Genomic DNA, 15,900 nt, shown 5'->3' with positions numbered 1-15,900 from the left:
GAGTGAAAGGATGGGCTTGGGAAACAGCGAATACCTTTGAAACTCTCTACACTCTGACTGCCAAGCTCTGAGTGCCAAGACACACATCCCAGTCCTAGCACATCTGGAGGAAACCTCTGAATATGAAACAATAAAGATCAACTGATTCTACCGAGAAAGGCTGTAGTTAAACTGTTTCTTTGTGGGCTTCTCTTGTGCCTTCCAAGTCCCTATCTGGATGTTAATATAATTGTATTAAGGCAATATCTAGAAGCCCCAGGAAGGTGTTCTTGTGTTGAGTATGATGATATAAGAAGCCATAACCCTTGCTCCAGTAAGCTTACTACCTCTGCTCGCAAACATCAGTTTTCATTTATTTAATAGGTGTCTTTATTTTTTCAAATTTAAGGAGTCTTAAGTGCTTGAAAATGTTAATTCATTATCCAGTGAAATTAAAACCTCTTTAAATTAGTCTAGTAGGAATCTGGCCTAATAGATACATGCAGCATCTCCATGTTACCTACTCGCTGTAGTTCATCAATAGCCTTCTGCAAACAAATGTGAGAGAAATCTTTTGCTCTGTGTGTAAGTCACCAAAGTCAAGCTATTTTAGACGGATGTGTATCAGGCAGAATGGGGCACAGAATAGTTATTGCTAAGGCTAGATGCACTAGAATGAGACCTGGGAAGGACCTTGAAAAGAGGAATAAGACAGATTTGGCTAAAATAAAGACAACATGTGCTTCACGAGTGTTGTGGAAGTGTACTCCTTGTCTGAACTATAGTATTAATGTAGGTGCAGCCAGACTCTGCTTAGAATCAGGAGGACTGCTTGAGTCTGAGATCCAGCTGTCCTAATCAGTTGTCTATTCTGGATTACAGTTCATGTTCTCAAATTCCATCTATGGATCTCTAAAATCTCCTTATTAAATTTCTGTTGGAAGTGTCACTTGATGTTGGCACATGTGTTGGACAACGTCTTCAAAGTGTTTTTGCTCAGTCTTTGCTATTTGGACTTTTTAATCTACTGTCTAATTTACAAAACATTTTTTCTTCATCCAATTTGAGGCAGTCAGACTAGGTTGTAAGGGAGATTTTTTTTATTTTCAAGTAGATTCTTCAGGACTTCTCAGGACACTAGAGACAAGGAATGTGTTTTTATGTCATCACATTCACATTCTTTCTACTGCAATGATCAATAGCTCTTTACTAAATTCTTATTTAATTAAGCTCAAGTTAAACTACTGATGCTTTAAGGACTAAGTACATCTTTATGAATCCTCTTCATTTATAAGGCTAAAGATTCAACCAGTGATTTTTTTTTATTATTTTTTTTTTATTTTAAAACAATTAATGTAGCGTAACTAATTTTTCAAAAGTAACCAGATGACAATGATAGCATTGTTCCCAAAATCTCTAACATATGACCAGACCTTTTCTGGATGCTTTCTTGGATTACTCTGTTGTAATTTTTATTTTATTTCTACATTTTTTGGAAAAGTCAATGTTATCGTGGTGGGAATGGAATGCTTCTCTGACAAAAAAGGCCATAACAAAAACATTTTCTTCAGTTAGTCTTTCCTCTGTGGTTCCAGTTACTGCATTTGTATGATGAGATCTGCACTGTCATATATATTATAATTTAGATGATAATATTTTTGAAATGTTAATTCAGATCCTATAATCTTTACATAGTTCTAAGGATCAAAAATTCTCGAAGTAATGCAATAGTAATTACTGTAGACATATATGTTAAATAAGGTCTAAATGAGTTATGCTTGGCTTATGAAAGCTTGGTGAAGATACAAATAGAAATTGTATTTACCAACTGACCATTTTGCACACTGATTTTAAAAACATGTCAAATTAGTGTTAGTACATGATTTCTTGCATAACAATGTTCCTTTGGGCAGTCTAGAAGTAGCTCACAAGCCAGAGTTATAAGGATATTGTCTGCAAGCAATAATAAATCTTAGCTATGCTGAGACGTACTTGTGCCTAAAACGTGAAAGTAGCTCACATCCAAGAAGCAGCTCTAGTTCCAAGTCATTGAGAAATCTTAATCTTTCTAAATTGGTTAGTTGAGCCACCCAGCAAGCTTTTTCTTCTGCTGCTTCAAGAAAGATGAATTAATGGAGATGAAACGATTATTTTCAGTTACCAATCTGACCATGTTTAGATATTGGTGTGCATCAGACTTCTCGTAATTTATCAGAACAGAATAAGCGTACCATGTGCAGTGCCGCTGATCAGTGCCACCTGCTTCTTCCTGTGTCATTTGTGTTCTTCCCCATCACTTCCTTGAAGTACCTTTCCCGTCATCACACATCTGTCAAGTGTTTTGGGATTAATCTACTTTTGGAGCTGCAAAAATTGTTTGGTATAAAGTTGAAAATGGAATTATGATGCAATGCCACCAGTCAAGCCCTTGGAAATAATTATCATATGGACTGATTTCAGTGTAGCAAGCTATCTGCAGAAATGATAATAGGCATTGCTCAAGCCTGTCACACCTAACTTCTTGTTTCCCAGGCCATATAAATAAATAGTTGTCCTTGCATATGTGTGTCCACACCTCTTCTGTCCCATTATTTCTGAGCACAGAAGGGTCTTTCATCTAGATTAGCAGATAGATTGAAGCAGACACCCTCCTGTTTTCATAACACTGTATCATTTTGATATGGTTAAGGACGGAGAGGATCATTCCCTTGCTGGTACTATCAGTGACATTGCTGTTACTGGTTCCCAAGCTTCATTTTTAGGAATTTGGTTTTTTTAAGTAGCTGGGTTTTTTTCCTGGTACTAAATACTTCAGCTCCGTTAATGATACATTTTCTCTCACATTCCATCAACCTTTCATTATTTTTCAGAGATAGTTTTGCTAGGCAAAAATACTCTATGAAATGGCTGTGGATTTTTTACATTTAAATTTGCCTCATTTTTCCAATATACTGAATGTGTTCTACAGGTAGTTCATGGTTTCTAGTCTTGTTGACTAAAAGTACATTAGGCCCTCATATAGTATATGCTATGCTCTTAATGTTCATTCTTCATTAGCACCTCAGTTTTGTAGGATCCACTGGCTTTCTGTGTGTCAAGCAAACAATTTCTTGAAAGGTTTTGTTTTTTTCTCATTTTGAGATCTGAAATCATATCAGTAGGTCATAGGTCACCAAGTACAATAGGAGGTAACTTGGGTTACTAATATGTGTTACCAGCTCCCCAATTCAAGACTAATGCTCTCTTCTAGAACTTTGGAATGCAGCAACTTATTTGCTTTATTGACTGTTGATGAGCTTTGAAAAAGTTTATGGTCTAGAAGTATCACCAGTTCAGTGTGAGTTTCTGGAGTACAGAGTCAGGAAAGAGTAGATGTCCTTAGGGTGCTGCAAGATCTGTTCCTAAAATTAATTGTAGGTTAAGCCTAATGAAACTATTCAAAACAGGATATGGTGAAACACAGAGCACTCCCTCAGCTCCCTTATAAGTCCTTCCCTTCTCTTTCTACATTCTCTCTCAAAATAAATAGCTCTGGCTAGTCGGAACCAGAGTCCCACTGATGCTACACTTTCCACTTTAGTTTCTGGGTTGCTGTTGTAGTTAAATACCGGAGACTGAGACTGATGTAGACATGAGTTTCATCTGTCTCCCATCTTTTTGCTCTTTTTCTGACTTTTGGAGAATATCTCAGTTGTTTGCTTAGATAGAAATTCAGGATTGTACTGAACCAGTATTTCTTTAGGACTGTGAGGATTAAACCTGCTCCCATGTTGCAATAATAAACTCAGAGTTGCACCCTGTTCCAAACTTTTTGCCGTAGTGAAAAATGTCTAGCTTAGCAATGCTGCAGCCTGCTTAGAATATCTAGGTCTTCTAGTACCCAAAAGTACAAAAAGCTTTATTTCACAGGATTTCTGATGCACTAGAAGAGGGTTAAAAGCTCTGATTAAAATAAGAACCAACCTAGAATTTTGTCTTGAAGACATTCGAACACAGGTTTCCCATTTTAATGTTAAGTGGAAAATGGTGCTTTAATTTACTACTATTAGCATTTCTTAAATATGTCAAGCAGTTCTATGAAATTGTTATCTAATGTCGTGAAAGGTCTCTCTCAGCCACCTACAAGGAGTCTAGTTTGTCATTTCCACAAGCAGCATTGCAGATCAATAGCTGTATTGTCGCTAACATCCAAAGCCAAGGGAAGAATTACATTTTGGTTCAGTCTTGGTTTTGGTGTGAGGGAGATCTACAGCAGGAGAGTCTCCCCTTTATCTAGAAAAGCAAAAGCTTTGAGATCAGGTCCAGGATTGCAAAATCAACCTTACAAAGCTATGAGGTTTGAAAAATAATAATCACTGTTTGTAGCATTTAAAATACAGATGATGTTTTCAATGTGGGGGGGGACACACATAACTAGAGTGAAAAAGGCAAGCTGATATTCTTATGTAATCACTTTTCTTCTTGCCCTAAAGAAATTCATTACTGAATCATAAGAACTGACAATACTGTATTGTTTAAATAAAAATTGATTTTTTTTTAATTTATTTTTTTTAATTTTTTTTTTAGCAAAAGCCTATCAGTTGGATCCTCCAAATTAACTTCTCTAGATTTTCTGTTATTTTTTTCCTGCTTTCCACTTTATTTGCGTAAAGCTGCCACAGCATACTGGGGAATATGTATATCCTAACTAGCTTGTGTTTCTCTAGTGAGGGAATGAGAATCAAGGTTACCATTAACCAAGAGGCCAGAAAATCTGATAATGTGTCTCAGCCAGCATCATAATAAATTAAGGGGCATCCCAGTTCCCTAGGGCTCTAAGTCATCACGACCCAGGTCAGTGTCAGTCCTTGAACTTTGGGTTGCACGCTTCCAACAAAGTGGCCCTCTACAATTAAAAGACACTTAAACACTTTCAAAGTATAAATTATAAATGTATAAAACTTTAGGTACCTTGCAGCTAACCACATAAACATTACAATTTGAGGTTTATTATATATATGAATTATAAAGAAAGTTAAATTTTTTACTCTGAACTTTTTAACACCAAACATTACAAATATTAATTATAATGAAAGTTAATTTTTATGCTCTGAAATTATAAACTTCCTAAAGTTACCCACTAAGCACTTAATATTGATAAAGGAAAGAGGAACAAATTTCATTCAGAGGGTAGCTAGGCCATCGATCATTTCACTGGTTATCTGAGTTGCTCTTGTAGCAGTCTATATGGGGGGTTCATATGGGGAGGAAATAGAAAGCTTGTGACTTTCAAAGACCTACTCATTCTCTTGCCAAAAGCTGAGTGGGGAACTGCTGGTTGTGGTTAGTGTTCTGCTCAGTCCTTTAGAGCTACTTTAGGGTCACTCAGACCTGAAGGTTTGAAAACATTGAAATGGAAATTCCAGATTCTTTACAATTCTCACTTAAGGACTCACTTCTCTCGCTCCCTTTCTCCCCTTTTACTTTTCTCATTTCAGCCATTACATGCTCCTACCCTTCTTAGCAAGGCACAAGATGTTGTGCAATTTAAGAACTCCGCAGTCTTGGCACAGTAGTTTCTTGAGGTTTGTGGTATGGTATGTCCTTTATAATTTTACACCATTCAAATTAGATGGAAAGAGAAGTTCAAGAATGAGCTGGGCATGAAATACTATATTACATCATTTTTTCCCATCCATATAGCCAAATACATACCAAAACCAAGATTCAGGGGAAAATAAGTAATCTGTAGCTTCTTCCTTTAGTGTTTTAAATGCCTCTTCACGTTTTACTTAATTTTCTTAATTCCTAATTTGCATGAACTTGTCATACACATTGTTCTTCCTAACACCTTTTCTGAAGACTGGTTTATTTTTACTGCTCTTTACATACCAACAGTACGGTACTTTGGCCCTGTACAATCCTTCAGTGAGCTTTTCAGTAGAAGAAATAGGCCAAATTTTAATAGTCTCGACCTTGCCCATTCCAGTTTATCCACTCCCAGCTGTACATCTTCTAATGCCTACCTTAGTCATGCCAAGTTCACATTTTTCTCCACTGAGTGTTAGGACCTGCTGGCAGACACTGCCTTCTGAGTTGAAAGTAGGGCTCATTCTCAGTTGTAAATCTCTGTGTTGTTATAAGCAAATGTGGATTTGTACAGACTTGTCAGTGATGTCAGCTTAGAGTGTAGTTACTACATTCCTTTAGCTGAAAGTGAGTATTTGGAACTTACATGACCTGATTTAATTTTAAATCCACAGATTCTGGAATATAAACACATACTAGACAAGTCCCAGCTTTAATGGATTATCCATTTTAGGTGTTGGGCAGGCCTTGTCACCATATGTCTATTTTGCAGCAATCTGTGAAACAGGTGGATCCGTCTTGTTTTCAAGTTTGGAGTAAAGTTAATCCAAGAGCTTTTCCAGAGGTTTAGTGCTGTCTCCTGTAGTATATAGGCTATGACTTGTCTTGAAAGAGCCTGTATTGAGCGCTTTAGAAGACATATATATTAAAATTATTATCATCACCAAGGCTTACCAGAACACAGAAACAGGCAGAAAACAGTTGAGAGAACAGGAGCAGTCCATTCAGGTATTCCTGCATTTCATTTGTAAACTTAACATAATAATTCATAATTTGTCATCTCCTTAATGTATTGCTACTAACAGAATTTGCATTATTCAGATGCTGCCAAGCAGAAACCACCACAGTGGTCCTGTGTTACAAATTCCTATTTCAACACTCAGTTGTGATTGCATTTTTGAAAATTGCTATAGTAAATGGTAATTTTTTTCTTCTTTCCAGGACTTCGACTGATTATCCCATGTGTGTTTTCCAACACACTGGTTGTAGAATTAATATTTTAACCTGTTGACCCACTATATGAGTTCTGGCCACTACATATTGTAACTGGTCTTTTGTTTTACTTGGGTTGATGTGAATCAAGTCATTTGGTGATGGAACTCAGAAGTGCAGCTGCCTACAAATCTATTTAAATGACATCTTTTGGCTCCACTCAGAATTGCTCACTTTCCAAGGATACAGCAGTTAAATAGGCATTAGTGTGATAATGTGGAATCTCCTGATTGTAAAGATAGGAAACCATGAAATGTGACATATATGAGAGGATTCTGATTCAACGACAGAATAATATGTGAATTTCATGTTTATCCCAAGATCTTATATTTTTTCCAAAATATGGGTCTCCTGTGGACAGATGTTTCCTAAAGAAAATTCAGTTAAATTTCTAAAGCATTGTGAATTTAGTTGATGAGATAGAACTAACGCTACAGTTTCTAGTGCCACTACCATTATAAGACTTTGTCTGCTGTGATTGTGATAACATTCCTAGTAATCCCATGAAAGCCATGCCTCACCTTTGAGAATGTGTTCTGTAGACAGTGATACAAGTGTAGCTTTCTCTTTCTACATATATATATATATACACACACACTGTTTTCTCTATTACATAACAGTGTTCTAACTCCTTGTTATTTAGTAACTTGTATTTGATGAAAGTGAATGCTTGATTTAAGTTCCCTTTTGAAGTAAAAAGGTGGTTTGCTATTTCCTATAGCCAAGGTACCAGCTATGAATATGAAGAACTTTTAAAGATATCAGTAATGAGGAGTTAGGTATTTACAGACAGTATATGTAAACAGATGTATTTCCTTCAGGTGATGTTTTAATTTGAAGAGGAAAACAAGACGCATTCATTGATGTTGTACCAACATTAAAACATCTCAAAGGATTTAGGTGACCAGTATTAATCCCTTATCGCAAATGAAATGATTGCTATGGTGGAAGCAGAAGCATCAGTTTCAAGCTGTTGCCCAAAAGTAAGTTACCAGTCATTTTGTCAGCATGAGTTGTTTGAGGTTGTAGGAGACAGTCACAGTATTTTTCATGTTATGCTGGTCAAAAGCAGTACAGAAGAGTATTTGATGTCACGCCCTCTTCTCAATTAAAGGAATACAAACCTTTAGAAAAACAAAATAAACAAAGAAAAAACAAAACCAAGCTAACAGGAAAACAAAGAAACAAACAAAAAACCCCCAAACAAAACAAAAAACCCCCAAGAAATATTGATGAGAGGGTGAGACACTGGAGAGAGGTAAGGCTTTAGGAAGTTAGAACTGCTGAGTATGTGTATCTAACATTAGGTACCTACATCCATAGAGAGGTTTCAAAAAAGGTTACATGGGTTTTTTTGTAGAGATTCTAGGCATCTGTGGTTCCCACTGACAGAATGAATTACTCTTTCACAAATACATTCAGAAACTGTAGCTGCATTCCCATCTAAGAGTACGTGAATGCCAGATATATTAGTTTGAGACCCATTGTTTTCTGGAATATCAGACAGAAAAAACAAGGAACTAATATCTGTGATACAGTCTATGACTCTGATCTGCCATATGGTGGGATGTACTAGCCTGTAGCAGGTTTCAAAGCCCATGGGCGTGTTTCTAAACCTTTTGTAGGCTGATGCTTGCAGTTGGATTTTAAGACTAGAGAAAGGATGTGTCATTGTCTAAAGACGGTGTCTCTTTCCATGTACTTACAGGGTGTTAACAATTCATCTTGACTTTAGGGTCCAGACATTATGCATAGATATACCACAAGTGAAGTAAAACACAAATTTCGCAGTAAGTGACTCACTTGATTAGCCAGGCTTGTCTGCGTAATGCAGAATTGTGATATTGATGTTACGAAGTGACACTCCTAAAACCTTGCCACCAAACATAATCATGCTATTACTGTTTACTCTGACAGCAGTTTCCTTACATCCAAGGAGCTCAGCACATTTCACAACCATAAAGCCTTCAATGAAATAGTTAAATATCATTATCCAATTTTCTAGATGAGGCATATAGAGATTAATGACTTGCTAGAGTCACACAGGAAATCTGTGACAGAGCAAGGAATAGATGGCAGATCCCCCAGCTCTCACGCCTATTATTTTCTTTACAAAATGACTCTTTCTGTACCTAAAGAAAAGGCACTCCTGGTCTTGGAGCAGCACAATTAATGCATGGACTGAAAAGGTGGATTACTGAATCAGTAAAGAAAACAACAGGAGCGTCTCTGCTCGTTTTCTACTAATATAATGGAGGAACTAAGCTATTACTGGTATCGGATTGCTTTTACATAGAGACAGGATATAAAGAATGCAAGAATCCTAGACCTGAATTTGAAGAAGATGAGGTAGGGAAAGGGGGATTAAAGAATTCCATTAGGAGGAATTCCTGGCAGAGGTGAAAATAAAGTAGAATCCTGGAAATAATCAGGAGTCCTAAACGAAAGAGCAGGAAAGCCATTAACTGAGGATCATGCTCAGCCTGACTGACCTGGGCTGATGAAGTTTCTTCTTTCAGTCAAGGTTAGAGTGGAAGATGATGCTTATGAAATCTTAAAGATTCTGGCCTACGCAGGGAAAGGGGTTGAGTGAACTTTTCAGGGAGTGTCACTGAGTGCTGACAAGGACTGATGCATACCAGGAGTGGCAGCAGACTTTCTGTATGACCTTGGCCGAGTCACTTAATCCCTCTGTGACTTGGTTTCCTCCTTTGCAGAATTAGGTACAAATAATAATACTTCCGTGCCTTACAAGGAGCTATGGGGATTACTTCATTACTGTTTGTCAAGGCACGTTCAAAGAGGAATAGAAAAGATGCAGTGGAAGTGTTGTTATTTGTTGGTAGAAACCCATACAGTATCAAATACCTTGTTGATCATGTCCTGGAAAATATGTTGTTAACAGACTATTGCTTGGGAATCTCATATTATCAGAAACCACATAAACCCGTAAGACCTTCTATCTTTCCTCAGTTTCTTTTATGCTCTTGTATTCAAGTGGTTGTGCACCTGTTGTTATGCAAAATTAGACAGCCTCTCTGTCTGTCAAAAAAGTATGCCTCTTTCTAGATGACTTCTTTTTGGCTTCTATAAATGGTGAACCTGAGACCCCCCCAAGCTAGTGTCACATTCTCTTACCTGGAACATCTTGTATAGGTTGACATACAGATAAGTAATAAACTTCTTTTAGTTACAGTTTCAAAGAAGTGGGTCCCAAATGTTTTACTTGATTTTGAAGTCCAAAAGAATGTCCACTAGTGTGAGCATCTCCCTCTTGGTCTAGGAGATTGGAAAAAAAAAAACTCTTACGAGCTACAGCTCTGATCTTATCCATAGCAGATCTGTGCATAGTCTGATCGCATAGTGCAGATGTCATGGGTATCAGTTGTGCACATGCAACGATGTTTCTCTCAAATTAGCCGAAACTCGTTTAGCGTAACCAGTCAAAATTTTTGAATGAATGAGAATCTGCTACGTGAGTTTATACCAGTCAGTGTTTCATATCCTGTAGCTATGGTATTTTTTTACCCGGTACTGTCGGATCGGTGTAAGCTCTGAAGCTAAATTTAGACTACTGAACCCTAGCTACTCACTCATGAGGGGGCCACACGTGCATATATATGCATTGCATTAACTCTACTATATAATTGAATCTTCTAGGCTGCAGGAACTTAAAAATAGCCTGTAAACATGTTTCAACTGTGCCTGAAGTATTCTGCATCCATAGATACAAATGACAGGCAAACAAATATTTTCAGTAACACCAGTAGGTTATATATATATAAAAAAGAAAGACTGTTTAGTTTTTCTGTGACTGCGGAAACAATTAATTTTGATTCTTAATATTAAGATTCCAGTTTTCTTTTGGGCTGCATATCTCAGTAGCAGGATCCCTCTTCTGTAGTGTATTTAGTTCCATGAACAGATGTTTATATTGGCTTAAATCTGAATATAGAGTCTGGTAAATCACTAACAAATGGTAGTCACTGTGGCTTATAAGAAGTATTGGATATGTTTGCAGCCACACCCAAGCACTCACCTTAAAAGCACATAGGCACAATACTATTTGTCAGCTTGCCCAAGACATAAGATGACGCAATGTTCACGTGTCATTGCAGTTGTATGACCTGTTCATGTCAGCTCTTTCTCCCAAGCAGCACATAAATGCATGGCATGGGTAAGCTATGCACAGTCTTTTTCAGCCTCACCTCTACTGTGGCAAAAAAGCTCTGTAGAAGTAATCCATTTGATCACTCCCTTTCTACTCTTTTATAGTCAAATCAAACATTTTTTTTTTTTCTTTTGCCCACTAATTTTCATGTGAGGCTCCCAGTGGCATCATCTGACTATGACTTTCGGGGCGTGGACCATTATTGTTACTTACAGAGTACCAGACTTACACTATTGTTGGCAGGGTTTAAATCAGACAAGAAAAATACTAACATGAGCAAAGACAAGAAATTAAAGACAACAAGGAGTTGAACATTTTTATTATGTGAGAAATGATAATTTTCATACATTCTTTTTTTTCTAGAAAAATATATAAATTACAAGCTTGCTGAATTGTCAGATAGTTACACATTTATCAAGAGTATGTTTAATATATTTCTGTAAGAGTGCAAAATATACCCTGTAAATTTTAGTTGCCTCTTACAATGCACTAATTTAATGTAATCTTTTTCTGAGCACTATAATTAGCTATAGCTAGAGCTATTTTGAGCAGCAAGCAATTCTGCTGTATTATATGTGAGTGTATTTTGAAGAGAGAATATAATTATTAAACAAAGGCAGAATAGTGTTCCTTTATAAACAAAGAATGTGGCAATACTTAACAGCCTTGGAAATAAGATATAAATATTGACACACTAGTACGAGGCAGAAGAAACACTGAAGGAAAAGTAAATAGATATATGTCTTCCTATAATCATTATGATACAATTCATGTAGCCTATTAAGAATCCTCGTCACTAAATTTAGACTGTAGAATGTGTTTCTAAATAACTTCAGTTGAGTACTTTCAAATTACAGAAAGTATGCTGGAAGATTGCGACAATGATAACATCCTCTTAATAGCACTAATACTGTACACTGAGCAAACCGCTTTCATTTTGAGATGAAATGTAGGATATTGCAGAAATTTCTTTTTATTGCCATAGTAGGTGTCATGAAAGGAAATCTTATTTTTAACATTTATAGGAATTTTTCTTGGCCTTCCCTCTTGGGGCAAGGAGGAATCAAAGAAAAGGACTGGGAGAGCTTGGAAAGGCAGCTGGCACTTAAGAGGAGGCAAGGATGTTCAGTAATCATTTTCTTTGTCAGAACTGTGGAAAATAGTGTTTGGAAGAAACAAAGTTTCTTTCTCTTCAATCCCACTTACTGTTATTGTTTCATAGAGTCAGTTTGGAGGTCTCAACAAAAGGTGTATTTAATTATAATCTCATCTCTTCATATCTGTAAAACCACTTCTTATGCACTTTTTCTCTGAAATAATTTTGGAGTGGCTACTGGTTTATCATTCATTGACTCTCAGCACATCTGAGGTATCCAAGTGAATAGTTTGTCAGTTCTCCTGCAAAGTCCAAGACTCAGTGGTATATCGATACTGCACACTGGGAACATCAAAGCAGTTTGATAAGGATACCAGACCTCGATGAAAACAACCCTAGCATCTTTTACCTTGTTACTTATGTATATATGTTGACATTAGCTGAAGCTTTGTTATGCTTTCTAGCATTTCGAGTTGCAAGGTAAGTTACCAGCTCAAAAATAATCTTTGGCTCAGACACTGCAGAGAGCAAGCTGAAGGCTGTTGAAGGTCGTGAAGGCAGTTGGAGGTCTTAATGTCAGTGAGAAAAAAGGGAACAGACTACTTGGTCTGATTTCATGTAAACACCTTTTAGTAGAAAAAAAGTATTTCTGGAGAACTCTGCTAGGGTGTGCAGTCCTTCATTCAAGAAAACTCTCCTTTGCTTAGGTGAGTAGATGGTTTGCCCTCTGACCACCATGTACCCTTTGAAAATTTCACCCACTGCGCAGCAGAGATCCCCTTCATTTCAGTGTTCTGGACTCCGGCCTCACTCCCGCATTCCCTGGCTTGCTCCTAAAATGAATTGACTCACCCTTGGTGGTACAAGTCTAATGTGATTATTTTAAAGAAAGACCAGCCAACTCTGTAACCTGGGCTGCCATACAGTCAGAGATCTAAAAAACCCCAAGTGGCTAAGATTCCCACAGGAACATGCATTGAAGACATTGTGAGCACCAGGGCAGTCCATGTGCATACGGCGTAGGGTTGCTCTGCATTCGCACAGTAGTTTCAGTATGTAGCAAACTTTGTAATCATGGTTTCACCAGAGTCAGGAAATCGCCACTAGTTCACTTAGTGTATAATTTGTCATCTCAAAGTTGTCCTTTCAGTTGTGGAGACCTGAAAAAGAGTTGTGGTTTTGGGTTTTTTAACTGGCAGTTCTGGGCTACAAATAAGTTACTACTGAATTGGTGTCCTATGTTTGATTCAGTGGAAATACTGTTCCTTTGAAATAAACCACAAGCAGTATATTGTTTAAGAGCTGGGACAGCAGGTTTACAATTCTCACACTGTAAACTGATCTTTACCAGATTATTAGTGTTGTAGGAAACATAAGCGTATTTCTTGTCTTATCTATGCTTCTTTAAAACCATAATATTATCAAGATTACAGCAATTCATTGCCTGACATTTATATACCTGCCCATCAAACCAAATATTCATGTCCATACTCATTGCTGCGCAGAGTAGCCTGGAGTGATAGTTCTGATCCCTCTGGTTACGTCTCGCTGTCTCCCAGGCAGTAGTGCAGGAGGTCTTGCACACGTTCATTTGTAAGATCCCATCTCTTTGTTTATGTGTTTCTAACGCAATCAGTTGACATTCATCTACTGTGTCATTTATTTGATAGTGTTGCCAGTATGCAATTGCATTTGTGGTGTGTAGCATGCATTTTCATCACTATTTATAACATTGGTATCAATGGTAAGTTTGATGGTACAGTAAGAGAAAAAAGATTATGATCTCTTCCCCAAGGGATAGTGGAAGATGGGAAGTAAGGTCTTTCATAATGGAATAAGGTAAGTAAAATGTTACTCATTAGTTAAAGGTGATTAACTGAACGAGAATACAGTTATTTAAATATGCTAAATCTTAAAAATAGATAATGTTCTTAAAATGCTATCAGCATTTTGAATTTTAAGTGTATTTTAAATGCATAAACATCAAGAAGTTGAAGTTTGTTGTGAACAATCTTTGATTCATTGGTTCCTGTTATTCACTAGTTAAATAGACATGTCTGTGTCATGTCATCCAGCTTATGGACTTTTCCCAATCTTCAGCAGAGATTCAGCTTGTGAAAATGCTTCTGAAGAAAAAAACTGTTTGGTTTTTAATGCAGGTCAGATGCCATAACTTCAGATACTTCCCACAAGATACATGAGATAAAGCGGCCTCATTAACTCTTTGCTATGAGAAAATGCTTGCTGGTGTTACAGTGACTGGAATTTTCTGCCTTTTCCATAGAATATTTTACTGGAGCTGCTCACGAAATATTAGTAAGGCTGTTGTACAGCATAGTTCTGTAGATTTTAGTCACCCCAGTAGCCGAGGCTACCACCTTGGGGAGGGTTACCTGTGGTGGATGCCGAGGTGAAGGTCAGGGGTATGATTCACCCCTGGGGAGCGTGTGTTGTCATCGCCCCATCTGGGCTGGGAGTCCCGCCTGCGGTGCCCCAATTTCCAGGGTGGCAGCAGGGCGGGCCCCGATTGGCCGTGCTGGCACCCCGCCCTGCCGCCGATTGGCCGAGCCTCCCGCCTCCTCCCTCTCATCTTGCTGGGGCAGCCGCGCTGCCCGGCTGCAGATCCACCACACTGACCACAGAGGCACCGGAGGATGCCCACGCATCAGCGCTCGGGAGATAAGGTGTGTTGTTGGGGACGTGGTGGACAAGGGTGCTCACTGACTGGTGATATTTATTCTCAGAGGCTAAGGAGTAAGTCTGTGGCTCATCAAGAATGTTTAGAAGAAAAGAAAGGAGAAAATTAGTCGTAAATAATGGGATTAGAAAGCGGTATACAGGACTGAGAATTAAAGCGTTGGCAGGATGGACTCGCCGGGACTGTGTTTTTCAAATTACAGAAAAGTATTTATCATATTAATTAAATCCTCTATATTTAAAGGCTTTTAAAACAACTTTTGTCTCTATTCAGAAGTTTGCTCAAGGCTCTGGAGAAGCAAACCACCAAAGTGTCTCTTCCCAAGTCCACTAGACTTTGAAAACCATAGCTAACTAACTAGCACCCAGAGACTTAATTGTTGGCCTGAAGTCGTATTAGACTAAATGTGGAAGAGGATTCTTGAGGTAGCAGCTCAGGTGCTGCAAAGATAAGGGTCTTGTAGTCTTCTAGGAATAAGGGTTCATATCTGTGGTAAGGAAAGAATTAGAATTTTGTTATCAGATGAAGGAACTGAGGATACAGTTCATCTTTCATAATTATATCCAATTAGAAGCTTGTAAATATTATTTATTTGCCAGAATTTCCTATGTTTCTGTTTTATAAATATTTACTTTTCATTTCTTTACATTTTTCATGGAGAAAAGGTAAATTTGTGATGCAAGATAACATAATTGCATTGAGTATGTATTGGAACTTGGGTTCCATGGAAGTTGTTTTCTGCTCAAGTTGTTTTCCTCAAGTCTGGATGTGGAATTTTGTAAGACGCTGATATCTTTTGCTCATCTAAAACCTAGTTCCAAAGGATGGCGTGATGAGACTCTTAGAATAGCCCTTGAACTGTTAAATCAGAGAGCTGATGCAAGGTGAAGGCATTCAGCCGTGTTTCAACTTGTTGTGCTTGTGTTTCTGGCTCTCTTCTAGCTAGAAAAAGAGGAAAGGAGAGTTCAGAGTGGTTTTCTCTCGTGGTAGAGTGCAGCTCCAGACAATTTTCCAGTCCCGGCTGAGCTAGGGCTAAGGACTCCGTGCTTTGAAATAGCACATCTAATTAGAAACAGATTTTTTTTTTTTTTTTTTTTTTTCTTCCCATCTCTCCAT

At 37.7% G+C, this 15,900-nt stretch overlaps 1 protein-coding gene across 18 annotated transcripts in view; it reads left to right on the top strand.

The window, feature by feature from the left end:
* Positions 1–15,900, top strand: part of LOC136001489 (hornerin-like) — an 82,885-nt gene that overhangs the window by 14,537 nt on the left and 52,448 nt on the right. For 16 of the 18 annotated variants that reach the window (XM_065655849.1, XM_065655858.1, XM_065655846.1 and 13 more), the window contains exon 1: positions 14,714–14,770. The exons of the other annotated variants lie outside the window; for them this stretch is intronic. In XM_065655849.1, coding sequence (XP_065511921.1) covers positions 14,741–14,770 — 30 coding nt within the window. In that variant the 5' untranslated portion in view covers positions 14,714–14,740. Of the gene's footprint in view, positions 1–14,713; positions 14,771–15,900 lie in introns of those variants that run through there. 18 annotated transcript variants of the gene reach the window in all.

The sequence above is a fragment of the Caloenas nicobarica genome, chromosome Z, assembly GCF_036013445.1.
Source record: "Caloenas nicobarica isolate bCalNic1 chromosome Z, bCalNic1.hap1, whole genome shotgun sequence".
In the NCBI taxonomy this organism is placed as follows: domain Eukaryota; kingdom Metazoa; phylum Chordata; class Aves; order Columbiformes; family Columbidae; genus Caloenas; species Caloenas nicobarica.
Note: the sequence above shows the minus strand (reverse complement) of the source record. Positions and strands in the feature narration are given on the sequence as shown.